Source organism: Genypterus blacodes, unplaced genomic scaffold, assembly GCF_046128005.1.
Source record: "Genypterus blacodes isolate CSIRO-AG114 ecotype Tasmania unplaced genomic scaffold, CSIRO-AGI_Gbla_v1 ptg000104l_1, whole genome shotgun sequence".
Lineage (NCBI taxonomy): Eukaryota > Metazoa > Chordata > Actinopteri > Ophidiiformes > Ophidiidae > Genypterus > Genypterus blacodes.
Genome location: NW_027466908.1, coordinates 1004141 through 1020645, shown reverse-complemented (window position 1 = coordinate 1020645; position 16505 = coordinate 1004141). Strand labels below are relative to the sequence as shown.

Sequence of the window (16505 nt, the reverse complement as noted above, 5' to 3'; positions counted from 1 at the left end):
TACCTCCAAATGTGTGTTTGTGTTTTCGGTGGATAACGGAAAAAGTCAAAAGAGTTGAGAAATTGTCTGTAGAGTTGAAGAGTGTGTCAAGGAATATCGTCAAACTCAGATTAGTGACAAAGTAATATAATTCCAAAGTAACATAACTGAATGTTACAGTTGAAAAGTTTGTTCACAAGAGGGCACCAGTTCATTTTCTGTAATCAAATCCACTGCATGGTCTTTGTTTATACGAGGATCCTCATGACATGGCACAATGTTACACGTTTAATTCGAATACCAAGTGGTTTGACAATTCATAACTCAAATATGAGCTCATAAAATTCTGATCATACAGTTTCAGCACTTTTGAAGTTTAGTTCATCACCAGAGTCAAATTTGCCCATTCGATCAATCTTGACTTCATTCATCCTCTTTCTCTAAAAGGTTTAACCATCTAAATCCAGAGCAAATACAATTGCAATTCTTAACCTTTTTACATTCTTGTTTTTTTGGAACAGTTGATACAGTTAAAGCTTAAGTGAGAGTCACGTTCCCATGGGGCATGTAGTCAGACCTGTAGTGTATTAAAGACAAGAACAAAGCCTTGGCTGCCCTCACAGGAAATCCGTGATGTATTGCCTCAGCTGAGAGCCAGACCAAACCACAAACCCAACCAGAGCTAAGGAGGCGCTTTGGCCGACAGCCACTAAGAGGCCTCGAATTGTGAATATGAACTCTGAATCTCAGCTTCTCCTCTCAATGTTTAGTCTTTTTACTATGACTGTATTTATATTTGCCAATTTCCTTCTCAATAGTTTGGTCTCTCTTTCCATTCCATTTCCATAGTTGATGTTGTGTTAAACTGGTTTTGGATGCCTTTCATTCTTCTCACAGACAGTTGCAGTTTATATGCTGCATATGATTGTAACTTCCCACCTTTGTTTACACAGAGTAACCTGAGGATCCGGTCGTGACCTCCGCGTCTCTGTCAGCAGCAGACGGTGCAGTTCCTTAGCCCCGCCCCTTTCCCCGCCCCCCTGCTACCAGCTCGCGCCGTATAAATGAGCGCGGCAGCGTCCAGCTCGCGGCTCCCAACTTGGTCAACTAGCCGCCGCTGTGTGGACGCAATATGGCGGAGACACGCACGACAACAGCGACACTCGACCCCGCTCAGCAACCCCGCGGCAGGAATGTTCGCCCCTAACCACCTCCACCGAGTTCCCATCACTTCTAGAGGGAAACATAATTGAGAGGAAATGCCTTAAGAGAGGGGAGCGAGGGGAGAAAGAGACATGAGCCGCCACCGCCGCGCAACAGGTAGGAAGGGATGAGGGCGACAAGTGTGGCGGCGTCTTCATGAATGTGTGTTTGGCTGCGACACAAAAGTTGAATTTGTTGCTTTGTTCTCCCACTCAGTCAACTCTGCCGTGAGGAATGCGCTGGACCGGTTCCTCGTCTAGTCGCGTCTGGCTGGAGGAAATTCTTCCCCGGCATGTTTTCAATAAAAATAATAATTTTTCCCACACAAACCCCTCTTTCAGACGCGCAGGAGACGGTCCCTTCCCCGCCGCTGCCCGCTGATCATGTGCTCGGCTCCGGCGCTGTGTTGTTCCCCGGTAGGTGTTCATTCAGCACATTTACACGCATTCCCACATGTTTTTAATGTGACAAAACGCTTAAAAACGTCTCAAACACAAGCTTGACATGGGGTTTCTTAAAATCTTACATGACAAAGAGAAGAATGATGAAGATGGGAACTTTTTATAAGCTACATGTACACTTAAATGAACTGTTACTGTACTAAAACCATCATGGGGTCAGGTTTAAGTGTAGATGCACCTAATATACTTGAGATGATTCTAGTGTGTCTTGTCTGTCCAGGTGCCTTTGATCAGCACGGATGTCCATTGGTCTTCTTCCCGCTGGACGGACAAACCAAACTCAGCTCAAGCCTCAGCAAAGCAGAAGTGGTGGACTTCATCAACTACTTTCTGTATCTGCACAAGTAGGTCACCGAGTCCAGAGGGTTATTGTCTGTCTGTGAGAGTGAAAGGAAAATGGAGAGAGAAAGAGAGAAATGCTTACATAATGTTACGCAATCACATGATGGATCAACTGGAACCATTAATGTTTCCTCCCTTTACAGTAAGAAACAGGAAAAGAACATCCTGGTGTCTGTGGTTGCCGATCTGAGACACGCCTCCCTACCCACGGCCAGGTTCATCGCTGAGACGCTCCTTCTGCTGGAGGTACGGTCGTGTCTCCCCGCTGGTGTCTCTTCTAGAGGCCCGCAGCATCCTCCTGGAATTACACGACATCGTTTATTACTCGTCTAAGCCTCAAACTGCAGTGTGTACTTATAGAGAGCGCTGGCAGCTTCATTCAAACATGCTGTAATGCTGCATCATCATGTTGGTAAACTGCACCGCACTTTCATTTGCCAGCTATTACAGTCTGGAATTTTCTGCAGACAGAAGACTTACAAACCAAACCAATCCAATTCAGTCTGAGCAAGCAGGGAATGTACAGCGTCTGAATGTAAAGGCCTGTTTCTGTAGCAGCTGCACACAGTAGTAGTGAATCTGATACAAATGATAAGAGCATCACTGCAGCGTGGTCGTCATACCAGAGGTCGTCATTCCAGAATTCCTCCTTTGGTGGGAGTCATTAGAGCTGTCAGTGAGCGGTCACATGCTTGGCACTTATTTAATTGCAAAACTTAAGTAAAATGATCAAGATTCTTTGAGGTCTCATAGGTTTTGTGGCGAGTTGTTGGCTGATGTGGATGTGCATACCAGCACGTTTGTACGTCTTATTTTGTAATTGGAAACGGCTGTGATTGGGGTAAACCAAACTGGAGCGGTTTATCTCAACACAAAGTCGCCTCTGAGAAGATACTGAGGGGATAATGTTTGTTCCATCTGTCGTCGCAGCTGCACAAGAGGACCGTCCACACCGTCTACATTATACAGCCCAAGAAGAAGGAGGCTGTGAAGCTGCTGCTGAAACTCATGGCTCCTAAGACCTACACAGCTTCTTTCAAGGTGAATGAATGAACTGTACATCAATATTACTTTAAAAAAATGCTGCTTGTTAACGCTCATCTTCATTGTTACCTCAGAAAGTCCTTCTAAAAGAAATCCCAGAACTCTGCACCGTCATCGATCGGAGCCAGTTGCCTCCATGTTTGGGCGGCTACCTGCTCTACTGTCACCACAGCTGGGTCACCTTCATTAAGGTAAGAGGCTCCAGAAGGTTGACTGCTGGTCATGTTGTTTAACTTTTTATGTTGTGTTTCACAGATGGAGTGATGCCAGGGAAATCAGCAACAATTACTGCACACACACACACACACACACACACACACACACACACACACACATACAATCGTGAAGACCCACATATGACACACAAACCACAGACCATAATTCTCTAACCGCTAACTTTGCGAATCATTTCTTCTTTCTCCAGCATTATAAGCATTATAAATGGTTAATTGTAAACATGCGTGTTCAGTAAGAGTGAGAACGTTTGACCACGTGTGTAAATCAGTTCAATTTATGACGCATCTAACTGCAGTGTGATCCAAAGGCAAACTTATGAACGGGTCTCATGATAGGCAAGAGGGTTAAACACAAAGTAACATTGTCCCTCTGCAGCACACACACACACACACACACACAGTTACTCCCCTCTGCTTATCTGAACTCCAATATTAATGAAACATTCTCAGCTAAACTCTCATCTCAAATGTTGCCTTTGGAATATTTGTGATGGAGCGTGCGCCTGTGTGTGTGTGTGTGTGTGTGTGTGTGTGTGTGTTTCCGTTTCCATTCAGCCGCACACTCGGCATCAGGAGATGTTTTCATCGCTGCATCCATTCATGAGAACCGTCCGAGCGGCCTGCGTCTATTGTTTGTTACCTTGGTGAAGCTTGCGCAAATGCCTGGCGTAATCAGCTGACCTTATTAGCAAGTGAAAGGGGCCCCTCTCTTTCCATTAGATTATACATTCAGTCATGTTCTGCTGGGCCTTTTGGCCACGTTGTCAGTATTCATTAACTATTGGAGCTGTGTGTAAAGTGAATCTATTCAGGATGCAAATGCTGGCGACGTAAATCTCAAGTAGTGTGAGTCAGGCAACAAAGGACACAGCTCACTGGCAAATTAGCTTCCGCTCACAATCTTAACAATGAATGAAGCCACTTTTTTCAAACGACTCCGGGTTTCTCTGATCTCTCCAGGAAATCGACGCGTTCGTCCAAGAGTTCCTGTCGGTGGTCCAGCGGCTCCCGGCCTCCATCTCCACCCTGCAGGCCCTGTCCAGGCTGCCGCTGCCCTCCGCCTCCAGCGAGCTCCAGCACTTCTGCTCCACCAACGAGGCAAAGTTCCAGGAGCTCAGGAGGTCGGCGTTCTCCTCATCCGATCAGACGGTGAAAAAATGGGAGTTTAGGTAGAACAACCTTCACACCGGCTTCTGTTTGTCTGCAGGGCTCTGGGTCTGGACGAGCTGCTGAGGCACTGCGAGAGTCTGGTGGAGAAGCTGCGTCACCCGGAGACGGAGCCCAGCTACCAGGCGATGGCCGGCACCGCCCTCTTCACACACACGGCCTTTGACATGCTGCACAACTACAGCAGGTAGGGAAAGTGCTGAGTCACAAAGGAGCCGCCACTCAAATCTTAATCCTGTGAGGCGCCTCTTCATCTTCACATGCATAGCACAAGATGTCGCAATGGCCCCGCTAATGCCTGACTGCAGCAAAGCATTGTGGGTAATAGAGTGAGCAGCTCTTGGAATTTAAGATGTTTAGGATGAAAGTGGACTAACCATTAACAACAAAGTAAAGTCAAAAGGAAAGTCTGGTATTTTGTCATTAGTTGATAAACGATAGATCATTTTCAGTTTGTGTTTGTTGTTGACAGGATCACTGCGGCTGTGGAGAAGGTGGACTTGCTCTGGCAGCAGGCCTTCTCCAAGGCTCGTCTCCAGCTGCGGGTCTTCCAGCTCCGTGAGGACGCCCTGCGGGTGAGACATCGGGCTTGCAGGTCCACTCGGTGCAGATCAGAGCCTCAGGATCGGTCTGAATGTATTGAGGAGTGAGTTTGTGCCGTTTCTGATTGCAGCTCACGGGGCAGATGGAGACGTTTCTTCAAGAGAAGCTTCAGCCTTACAGGGTGGAGGTTGCTGAAGATGCTGCTAAAGCAAGAATGTTGCTCTCTGAGTTTGAGGCGTCCATTCACACTCCTGCTATGGTGCTTCTTCATCTTATTGCACTTCAATGATCAATGAATGTTTGGATCATGTTCAGTTTCAAAACACTCTTGTCCAAATCACAAACTGCTTGTATTTCCTAACGCCCCACCCAGGCTCTGGTCCGCTGTGCTGAGGATGTGATCCATACGTTAGTGGAGATCCTACCGATGGGTGACACTGTGACCCGGGAGCAGTGGGTCCTGGATCTGGAGCGGCTGAAGGAGAAGCTCCACTCTGCTGTGCTGTATGTTCTCCAGACCCTCAGGGCAGCGTCCAGCTACCCTCACTACTACAACAAGGTAAGAAGAGAGCACCTGGAGAAGACATGGTATACAGACTCAACCCTGAACCTGCATCATGTTCCTCCTCCAGGCCCACAGGTGGTACAGCCTGGTCCTCTGTGAGAACTTCCTCCAGGAGCTTCTGTCGGGCGTGGATGGCGACTCTTCTCCCAGAGGGCACCGCGGGAACAGCTACCCTGCTTGGAGACAGAAGCTGGCCTCCTTCCTGAGGAAGAATCCCCCTCCAGACATGGAGGATCTGGTTCTTCTGGCTCACCTGTGTGATGTCATCCCAGACGGGCAGGTCCAGCAGGCAGGCAAGCAGTTATCCCACAGGTAAGAGGTGAAAGGCGTCGGGTGACGAAGAAGGGAAACTTGTTTTGTTGTTGTTGTTTGACATCTTGGACAGAACAACAGCATTGTTTTGAAAGTGAGAGGGAAAGTTCTGTTATAAAGGCGTCTGGTCCAGTTACTCGCCTCATTCTGAACTTTGAAAGAGAGGAGTTGTTATCTGGAGCACAGTTTTGCAATGTCAGACACACACACACATACCTCCTGTGTAATCAGAGACGCTGGCCTCACCAAACCATCTGAGGGAGGATCGCTACAATAACATGAGGGTCAGTGTCTGCATGAAGGAGGGTTCCTCTGTGGAGGAAGAGCTAGTTTGTGCAATTCACAGATCTTTGGCTCACTGCATCCACACTCAAACCCAAACAGAATGCATCTATCCTGTGAGTGATGTGTTGTTGTTTCCCTCCAGGTGCATGTCCCTCAGGAAGCTCCTCATCTCTTCAGGGCCCGTAGCTGTCGGCCACCTCAAGTTGGCGCTGCAGTGGCAGTATGAGTTTCTGTTGGGCGAACACACGAAACGCTCCTCTGCCGACGCAGCCAAAGAAGCAGATGACCCCGACGGCGCCTTTCACCTCGCCGCCAAACCCCCGACCGAGCCGCACAAAAGAGACGATGGCCACGTTTCTGTGTTCGACTCGGCTAAAAGCGGAAACCAGCCGTCTCCTACAGCCGAGGCTCCAGGATCGGCGTCAGAATGCAAGCCCCCCTCCCTCAGCTCCTTCGACTCCGGCTTTGACGGCGCAGGGAGCAGTCAGTTGGAGGCTGGGGGAGGGAGGGAGGGGTGGGACAGAGCGGTCAGGAGTAAGGAGTCGGCCAGGCCGCCTGTGAGCCGGCCGCAAATCAACGAAGAGAACCTGCCCAGCGTGTCCGACTCTGAAGACCTCCGGGAGGAGTTTGACCTGGGCTCCGTGGGAAACTCCTCCCGGGCGAGCATCCAGATCATCCCCAAGGTCACCGTGGATTCCCTCAACTTTGAAATCAAGGTGAAGCGCTCGGCGGCGCTGCCCGCTAACCCCTGGCTCAGCCTGCCAGTGGACGACCTGGAGAACTCGTACACGGTCACCATCACGCCGCACTCGCCGGCCCAGCAGAGGGAGCACAAGTCGCCGAGTCCGGACGGCAACCGCTCCAGCAGGTCTCGAGACCAGCCCACGCAGACGGACATATCCAGCAGCGGCACGCAGGCCGGGGATCGGCTGTTGGAGTCACAGAGCAGCTTTGAGGAGCCGGAGCTGAGCCCCATACAGAACGTCCTGTCCAGCACCATCACAGACGGGAGAGACAAGTCCAGCTGCACCACAGAGGGGAACCCCACGCTGCTCTGGGACTCCTATGACCTCCGCGATCAAAACGGGGAAGAGGAGCAGGAGGATGATGGGTAAAGCTTTGATTTGAAGCGTTTGATTGTTCTTACTAATGATCCTTTCAAATTGATTTTCAAGCATTGTTGGTCAGATGTTCTCACACGCGTGTTTCTGGCTTTGTCCCAGTGCGATCGACTTCTCCATGAAAGACTGGGATGTCAAGGAGCAGGCGGGGCTGAGGGAGGTGGAGGAGATCCTGGACCGGGCGGACGAAATACTGGAGGTGAGACCTGACCTGTCAATCATTTAACTCTTAAGTGTGTGAAATGTCTGAAGTCTAAAGTGTTTTTTGTTTATGTGACTAAAGGAGGAAGAGAACGTTTTGGCTCAGGAGGCGGAGCTTGAGGCCCTCCTGAGGTCGGACAGCACAAGGAATCGCTGGGCATTATGGGACGGCGAGGATCAGCTGGTATGTGATCCAGAGATCAAAGATGTCTGAGTGTGACCAGATCTTTACTGCTCTTCCTCTAATGACTCGTGCTGTAATAATAAGACTTCACTTTTATTCCATCCTGACTGCTTCTTCCAGATGTCGTCCAGTGACCTGGCTGAAGCCGGAGTCCTTGGCTTTGAAGATTCCTCACTCTCTCCTGAATCGGAAAACCTCAACGAATGGCGAACAAATTCCTCCGTCAGTGAAACGAAGGCGCTCGATGGCGAGCGGCACACCGAAAACGGGAGTGTGGCCGGCACGGTGACGCTCTGCAGCAGGCCGGACCTGCTGACGGAGCTGAGGCAGGTCCAGATCCTGGACGAGATGATCATGGAGGAGAATCTGAAAATCCACCAGCTCAGACGCCAGTGCGAGGAAAAGCCGAGCGAGGAGACGCAGGGGACAGGAAGTACGAGCCAGGAGAGGCAGGGGTTCAAGTTACAGCTGGAAAAGGAGAAGAGGGAGGTGGCAAAGCTGGAGAAGAGTTTGAATAAGGAGATGGACAATAAGGTGAAGCTCAAAAGGCCGAGTAAGGTTCTGAAATGTTCCATCATGAGAAGAGAGAACACGGAGGACAAAGCTCTGTTTGATCAGCTTCTATCAAGCAGTGGGAACCAATCACAGAGCTCCAAACAACAACATGAACCTCATGCTGGAGACGAATCTCAAAGTGAAGATGCTCCAGCAGATGGGGGTCCAGATGTTCTTCATGAAACTACACCAACACCTCCACCTCAGGCTCCCCAGAGTGGAGATGATGTCGGCATGAACTGTGATCTGGAAGAACCTGAACCCTCTGGATTTATCCCCTCTACGTTAAAAATCTCTACTGATGAAGACGTGGAGACGGAACCCTCGAGGTCCAAACCAGAAGCTTCTCTCACGGCTGAGACCAGACCAGATGACGGAGCGTTCGACCCAGGAGGGGAACCGACACTTCCTCCCGTGCCAAAGCCGAGGAAGGCGTCGCTTCCCTTGAGCAACGCCCCTGCGGAACATAACGGTCCTCACACAGAGCTAAACGGTGCCGCTCTGGACCCGATGGCTCCAGAGGCAGCCGGAGCAGAACCTGATCCACCAGGAGATCCACCAGACCTCCCGCCAAAGAGCGAGAGTCCGGCTCCTGAGGGCCTCTTGGTGCTCAATCCAAACTTGAGTGAACACTGCAACAACAACAACAACAACCATCAGCTGCCCGACGACTGCACGGCGACGGCAGATGGCGATGTAATATCTACAGAAGAATGTCGACAGCCGCCGCCCCGGCAGCCCCCTGACCTCCTAACAGTGTGTGACCCAGGGAGAGAGGAGGAGAGGAACCAGGATGTCCCCGACGGCTCCCAGACGTCTGAGGCAACGTGGTTTCCCTCCGCTCGGTCGCCTGCAGTCCAGGAGCCGATCCAGGTCATCACCAGAGACGTACGTGTTCAAAACCACGCCTTCAAACGCCACAACGCGATCCTGAGTCTGTTTGATTGAGTTTCAATTGTTTCCTACTTGAATTGCAGATGTCGGATTGTAAGACCCCCATCGTGTTGGACACAGGGTCCGGTCTGATGAAAGCAGGGTTTGCGGATCAAGACCTGCCCACCATCGTGTTTCCAACCATCGTGGGTGTTCCCAAATACGAGGTGAGCGTCTCGTCTGTGTGTGAAGCCTCCGTCCGGCCGTAACGCTGCGTCGGTCTCACGTCGTCTTCGATTGTCTTCGGCAGGAAATGATGAACGGCAGCGTGGAGCGGGACTCGTACATCGGACACGAGGCCCAGCACATGCGGGGGGTCCTGACTCTGAAGCATCCCATAAAGAACGGAGTCATTCGCAACTGGGACGACATGGAAAACGTGAGTGAACCACAGACGTTCCCTGCTGAGCTGCGACGTTCCCGTGACTCGCCTCCATCGCGCTCTTCCTCTTGTTTCAGATTTGGCATCACACCTTCCAGCAGCTGTCGGTGCAGCCTGAGGACCACCCCGTCCTCCTGACCGAGGCCGCCATGAACCCCCTGGACAACCGGCAGCGGATGGTGGAGATCATGTTCGAGGGTTTCGGCGTTCCCTTCACCTACGTGGCCATGCAGGCGGTGCTGGCGCTCTACGCCAGCGGGAGATCCACAGGTGAAGTCTTGGAACATCTCATCGTCGGTGTGTGTAGATGCTCTGTGAGGTTCTCCAGATGTTGCAGCTCCTCCTTGTCTCCTCTGCAGGTGTTGTGTTTGACTCTGGAGACGGCGTGAGCCACAGCGTGCCGGTGTTTGAAGGCTACTCTCTCCCGCACGCCGTGCAGCGCTTCCCCCTGGCCGGCGCCGACGTCACAACGCACCTCATCAAAGTATTCAGTCACTCATGAAAGGCTCGTTGACATTGTGATTCTGCTACGTGTGTGTGTGTGTGTGTTGGGGGGGCGACACTGAGTTGATTGTTTTGTCCTTCTCCTCCTCTAAGCTTCTGCAGGAGCAGGGCGTGAACATGCGCACCACCGCCGAGACGGAGATCGCCAGGGAGATGAAGGAGCGCTGCTGCTTCGTGGCCCTGAACTACGAAGCCGAGCTGAGGGGGTCGCCCCCCCGCGGTGAGATGCTTTACACCATGCCGGACGGGCAGGTCGTCTGCCTCGACGCTGAGAGGTTCAGGTAACGTTTCCCCCCCGTCACGTGCTGCTGCAGGTCGTCAAGGGCAACTACAAAACAAGGTTGGCTAAAGTGCATTCACCTTGGTTCCTTCAGGGCTCCAGAGATTCTCTTTAAACCCGAGTTGATTGGACGGGATCATTATGGGATGCACGAGAGCCTCTTCAAGTCCATCCTCAGCTCAGACATCGACCTGCGGCGCAACTTCCTGGGGAACATCATCCTGTCAGGTGACCACGCATCAGATCGCTGACATCGTCCCGTTTCTGCAGCTCTACCTTCTGTTCCCCTCTAACAGTGCCGCTCCTCTGCCCAGGTGGAAACACGCTGCTGCCCGGGCTTCCTGAGCGGCTGGAGGCGGAGATCAAAGCCATGGTGCCGCCGGACATGAGCAAGGCCGTCCACGTCAGCAGCCCCAAAGACAGAGACTTCCTGGTGTGGAGAGGCGGCGCCGTGCTGGCCACCGCGCCCGGCTTCAACTCCACCTGGATCAGCCAAGAAGAATACGACGAATACGGCCCGCAGATCGTCTTCAGGAAGTGTTTCTGAGCTCAGGGAGCGTTTCTGTCTCATGGATGGATTTGTTTTGTTTTGTCTAAAGTGCAATACACACACACACACACACAGACACGCAGCTCCTCAGTGCCACGGTTCTGCTCAGGACCTCCTAACTTTTAAATGTTGTTGTCTTAAGCGTCTTTAAAGTCTTATTTTATCCGTGTCCTGGTGCTGAGCCTTCACTGGTCAGCTCTTATTTGCCTCAGCAGGTTTCTTCTCGCCTGCTGCTCACTTTTATTTATTGAGCTCCTCCAGTGTGACGAGGAGGAGCTGGGATTGTTTGCCGGTTAATCGTCTCCCGGTTTTCCCCTCCTCTGGGATGTCTCTGTCTCCGTCCTTTTGTGTCGGATGGTGAAGTCTCGTCTGTGAATGAGTCTCCGCCTGAAGCTGTGAGAGGCCTTGCCATCTTTCTTCCAGAATAATGGAGGAACAAATGAAGTCTTCACACGTAAATTATAAATTCTAATACTAAATTCCTGTGCGTGTGACATTTACACTCCATTTAGATAAATATGGATTATTTTTTATGTTTGTGGTGAAAGTTACAGTAGGTCGTCTGACTCTAAACTCTGAAGGTCTGTGGGTTGCATGAATCCAAATGGAGGAAGACGAAGGAGGAAGAGGAGCAGCCTCAGGTTCAGATATGACTGTTGTGTCTCAGCGGCACGTCGGTGCTCCACTGGAACAGAGTTTTGGTTCGCTGAAGGTTTTTGTATAGTTTGGTATTAAGCGTTGCCATGGTGATCTGTGTGAAGTATAGTATTGGTCTGGTGCTGCCTGTGAACAGATGTGAACTGCTGCTGCTGCTGCATGTTCAGGGTTTGTGCTGTGAAAACTTTATTTTGTAAATCTGCCTTTTAAGTGAATTTTGAAGTCAATCTTCCTGTTTTTTCTTTGTATATTTGTGGCTTTTTGCGCGTTCAACGGTGCCAAAATTGATCCTTTTCTTACCAGGAAGTCTGTGGCCGCAGTGTGTTGACCTTGTGTGCTGTATTTAGAGTTTTGCATGAAGTTGTGTTGCATGAAATTTGTTTAGTTTTTTTTGCATGTTTGGTGTGTTTGTTTTTCTTTTGATGTGTGTTGCTTTGCAGTGTTGCGTCTTTAAAGCTCAGGTCCTCAGTGGAAGCCGTCTTGCTGTCTGAGCCTCATGTCAGAGCAGAAACCAACAGCTGCTCCCTTCCTTCGTCCTCCTCTTCCTCCAAACTTGCATCACTCTGAACCAAGTCGTGCAACTTTCCACCTTAATCTTATTTATGTCGAGTCTTTTTTTACAATAAATATTTTAAACAACGTTTCTGTAGCATCTTGTTCCTCAAAGTCAGACTTTGACTTTATTCTGGGTGTTCTTAATCTAGTTTCTGTTGGCAGATCCATATTTTCGATACTCCGGCGCCCTCCAGCGGACACATTGTGAAGTGTTTCTATGACGACCACTTATCAACAAGCTTGACTGGCTCGCTCTCTGCTAAACCAGCACGAAAACGAAATCATAACTTCAGTCAAACCTCGCTTTAAGTGTCGGTCAGCAGAAATGTCGCGGTCACAGTCAGAAACGGTGATTAAAAATATCTTCCGTGAGATCGAGCAGCAATGCGCGCAGAGAGGAAACCCGGCGTCCGAGACTTTGGTGGCTTTCATGGTGAGTAACGATCTGACTTTAAAGACACAATACGTAATCCAAGTACTAGGAATATTAATACAGAATAGAATATGAATAAGATGTGCAGTGATTCTCAAACTGCGCTACTGTGTGTGCGTCACCCACCTGTGGAGCCTGAAGCGCCCCCTGGTGGTACAGAAGATCCATTCAGATTCAGAATTAGATAGTTTCATGTCCGTCATATGTCTTTGTTTGTGTCCTCTCAGGTGAAAACTGTTGTGCTGGACCCAAGAAATGGATTCAACGTAGACAGGAAACTGACCGATCAAGACGTCCAAAAACTTCAGCAGGTGACGTAACTCCTCTGGGCTCAATTCCCCCGCTGATTCCACTTCTACTCTGCTTTTTGTTTATTCAACCCTATTTATGTCAAGTCAGCAAAATGCTGACTTGACAAGATCTGCCAGGCGTAGATTCCATTTATAACCTATTTTTATGTATGTAACCATATATTTATGTATGTATTATTTTGGAATCGCCAAAGGGGGGAGTATTAGAAAGGAAGTACACCGTTTGTTCTTAACCTTGAGTGTTTTAAGAATCATTCATCCATCATCAGCGAGGAAGCAACATCATGTCTTGGCAGGTCACTGGGACATGGTCACTAAGGTAGCCAGGGCCAACAACAGAACTATAGAAAGGCCCCCACCCTGAAACCCTTTGATATAAAATGATGTTGGCTCTAGGAGGAGCCCAGTACTTGTACTCACTATGATGTGTGATTGATTAAAGATACGCAGCCTCAACCGTCTCCGCAAATTGATATATATATATAGAATTATACTATAGTTGCATCTATAATCTCCCTTTGTAACATTTCATGCAGATGTGTGTGGATAAACTCATGGAGGAATGCAGTCCGTCGCTTGACACGATCAAAATGCAGGTGTACTTTGATATGAACTACCCCTCTAGACGTAAGTGATCATGTTTATAATGTAACATTCAGGAAGTAAACATGCTCAAACTTGGATTTACTCAAGGACGGCTTTAGGCAACAACTTTGAGACGCTATCGGTGCTTTCAGAAGATGTTTACCTGTAAGAAAAGGTCCTCAAAAACAATCTGAACATTCTGAGCTCCTGTTTGCGGCTGCAGGTGAGTTCATGGAGGAAAGCCAGCGTGAGCAGCGGTCCAGGCTGAGCTCTGTGAGCCGGGAGATCACTGACAGCAGAGTGACAACACGGGAGGAACTGGAGGCCCTTTACAGCAAAATCATCACTTACATCCTCCTGCGCTCTGGCCTGGGCGACCACACGTCTAGCAGCACAGTGCGGGAGGCCACAGGTCTCACACAACACACTTACTTAACCTGTGTCACACCTAGACAAAGGTATGTTAGATTCACGGTGAAGCTGATCTCCCTCTTCTTCCTCTTCATCTCCTCAGCTGCCCTGCAGAGCGTCTTCCCTCAGGTTGAACTGGGAGCCTTCATGTCGCTCATGAGGAAGGACAAGGAGCAGCAGCTGAGCGAGCTGAGCATGATCGTGACGGGCATACGACTCTTCAACAAGCTTAGCAAGAAGGAAGAGGAAGAAGTCCACCTCAAGGAACTAAGTATGATATTTGTTGCCATAGTAGTGGTAGAATAACACACACACACACGCACACACACACTGAACTTCTGCAACACCTCCACCAAGCTGAGAGTCAGAGCAGGTTGAGGTTTCACAGCTTCAGTGATGATCTTTTGTCTCTCTTCCTGCAGTGCCTCCAGCTCATAATGGAGCTCTTCCAGCCACCGTAGAAGAAGAGCTAAGTGCAGCGCGGCGTTTGGCGTGGAAGTACACGGCTCTCCTGGAGAAGCTCATGGACCAGGACGCTGGGTCTGCAGAGCTCCATGTGCCTGCTGCTTTACTCAAACAGGCTCTTTACAATGTCAGGCAGCATGAAGCTTTACTGAAGGTCATCATGGTGAGTTTACAGCACAGAATGACTGGAACGGCAAATCAACTAAAATAGGATTTATATTGTAAATCAAATGTTTCCCCCTCCCCACCAGGCTGATGCAGGTTTCTGTGGCAGGCAGGTAGAGATGCTGCAGACCGAGTTCACCGCACAGCTGCAGCTTCTGAAGGAAACCATGCAGTTGTCAAAGGCGGCGATACCCACAGCAAAGGTTTTTGTGAGTATTCCATATGACTTCTTAGACTCACACACTGTTGATTGGAGGTGAGGCGTGTAGATTTACTCCACACTGCACTCATGTTCTCCTCAGCCTCTCTTCAAGGCCCTGTCACAGCTGCGGTCCGGTCTCCAGGACGAGGTGGGCCTGCTGAGCGTCCTCGACAACACCGTGACAACGCTGCGGACCTTCATCGCCTCCCAGTCCCAACTCTTCTCCGAGGCTTCTTTGGACTCTCTGCTGGAGGGTTCAGAGGTGAAGACGGACCAACAGAGGATGGCGACCTCCTCGGGTACGACCGACACTGAGACTCCAGAGGGGACGGTTGGTTTCAGAAATGTTTCACTCATGTTCTCGTGTCATTGTGTCTTTCAGGTGAATGTATTGATCCAGTCAAGATGGCTGCACACAAGTGGCTCTTTCCTGAGACAACAATGAACTTTAATGAGCTCCCCCTGCAGTATAATGGAGTCTGTGGCTATGCACTTGTGAAAAGAGATGGACTTCTCCTTCCAGGTACTCTTCTCTCTGTTCTCTAAACAGATTCATGCACAGCAGATCCATGTAAAGGCCAACATGTAAAGACATTATGAAATATTTATGAAATATTTGACTTTTCATACTCAGGAAATCCACATATCGGAATCCTGAAACACAAGGAGAAGCTTTATGTTTTCAGTTCCAAAGAAGTGGCCGTGAAATTTGCCTCCCGAGCCGACGACTTCATCGCCGAGGTGGCAGAGAGAGCCAAGCGCTCCCCTGAGCTCATCCAACTCCTCAAGCTCCACCAGCAGTTTGCCTGCGTCACTCCGTACTCGGAGGTCAGTGGCTCATTTTTGTCAGCTTTCCTTGAGTTCCTGAACTCCACTGGGAATTCTCGTCCTTGACGTGTTGTTGTTTTTGCAGATGCGTTCAGGAGGGAGTTTACTGGTGAAGCCCGGCAGCAACAAGTGTGACAGCGGCACACAGACTGAGCTGCACCCGGTGGAGACGCACATCGACAGATCTTACGAGTGGAACGAGTGGGAGCTCCGGCGAAAAGCCATCAAACTGGTGAGTCAAATGAATTGTTTAGGTGTCATCATTAGAGTTCAATCACAGCTGTTTGTTTTGTCTTTGTGTGTCTGTGGCTGACATGGGAAAGTTCATTTGTCCCTTTCATCACGGAAGCAAACTCTTTGTCAATTTAGGCCAATCTTCGGACCCAAATGACACACGCCACGCAGACCGACCGGAGCCACAGGAGACGAGACAACGTCACCCAGGTGTACCTCCCCAAAGACGCCGCCTGTCAGACTAAGAGGGACGGCCAGAGCGGCATGCCCAGGCCTCTGGTCTACCTGGCAGGCCTGAGAGGACAAAGAAGTGGACGTGTCATCAAAACAGACCTGACCACATCCATGGATGAATAATCAAAGTAGCAAATAATAATGTTGTTTGAGGACAAAATATTAAATCAAACTTTTGCGTTGATATTAAAGCTCCTCCTTGTGTTTAGTTTGTCCATCCATGAGTTCATTAGGCCTTTCCTGCCAAATAGAAACAAGTCTACTTGGAAAGTGTTGGTGTAGTTTGAAGGTCAAAACAGGATGTTTAGGTATAAATGACGTCATAGCCGCCTCGTTTTGTTCGTGGTGATGGCATCGGTCACCAAGGCGATTGCCAGGTTTACCTCACCCAGCTCCCTCACGCTGCAAGAGCTGTTTGTCAGCGTTACGTCATCAGGCCGGGTGATTCTATATAATTCCAGTCTGATCCAAACTGTTGTTCCGGATTAGTGAGGGTTCTGAAGATGCAGACGGAGGAGACCACACCTGTGGGACCCACCATGCGTGACACGGGCACACAGACTGAGCCGCACCCCGTG

The 16505-nt window shown here is 49.9% G+C and overlaps 2 protein-coding genes across 2 annotated transcripts; both read left to right on the top strand.

Annotated features, from left to right (window-relative positions):
* The first annotated feature begins 1064 nt into the window (after positions 1-1064).
* On the top strand, positions 1065-12137 carry LOC143008405 (uncharacterized). Its single transcript, XM_076160154.1, has 23 exons — positions 1065-1299; positions 1524-1598; positions 1864-1987; positions 2129-2231; positions 2916-3026; positions 3104-3220; positions 4226-4386; positions 4473-4619; positions 4905-5007; positions 5106-5234; positions 5349-5534; positions 5608-5852; positions 6280-7248; positions 7361-7457; positions 7542-7643; positions 7764-9086; positions 9176-9298; positions 9382-9510; positions 9591-9783; positions 9873-9997; positions 10111-10298; positions 10392-10525; positions 10612-12137. The coding sequence occupies exons 1-23, from the start codon at positions 1275-1277 to the stop codon at positions 10842-10844; spliced, it is 5142 nt and encodes a 1713-aa protein (XP_076016269.1). The 5' UTR covers positions 1065-1274; the 3' UTR covers positions 10845-12137.
* A 247-nt stretch (positions 12138-12384) lies between these two features.
* On the top strand, positions 12385-16050 carry cfap206 (cilia and flagella associated protein 206). The gene is made up of 12 exons (XM_076160155.1): positions 12385-12492; positions 12720-12803; positions 13340-13430; positions 13612-13800; positions 13903-14070; positions 14222-14427; positions 14516-14638; positions 14732-14930; positions 15014-15154; positions 15266-15459; positions 15545-15691; positions 15829-16050. Exons 1-12 carry the CDS (start codon positions 12385-12387, stop codon positions 16048-16050), a joined length of 1872 nt encoding a protein of 623 aa, XP_076016270.1.
* Positions 16051-16505: the final 455 nt, after the last annotated feature.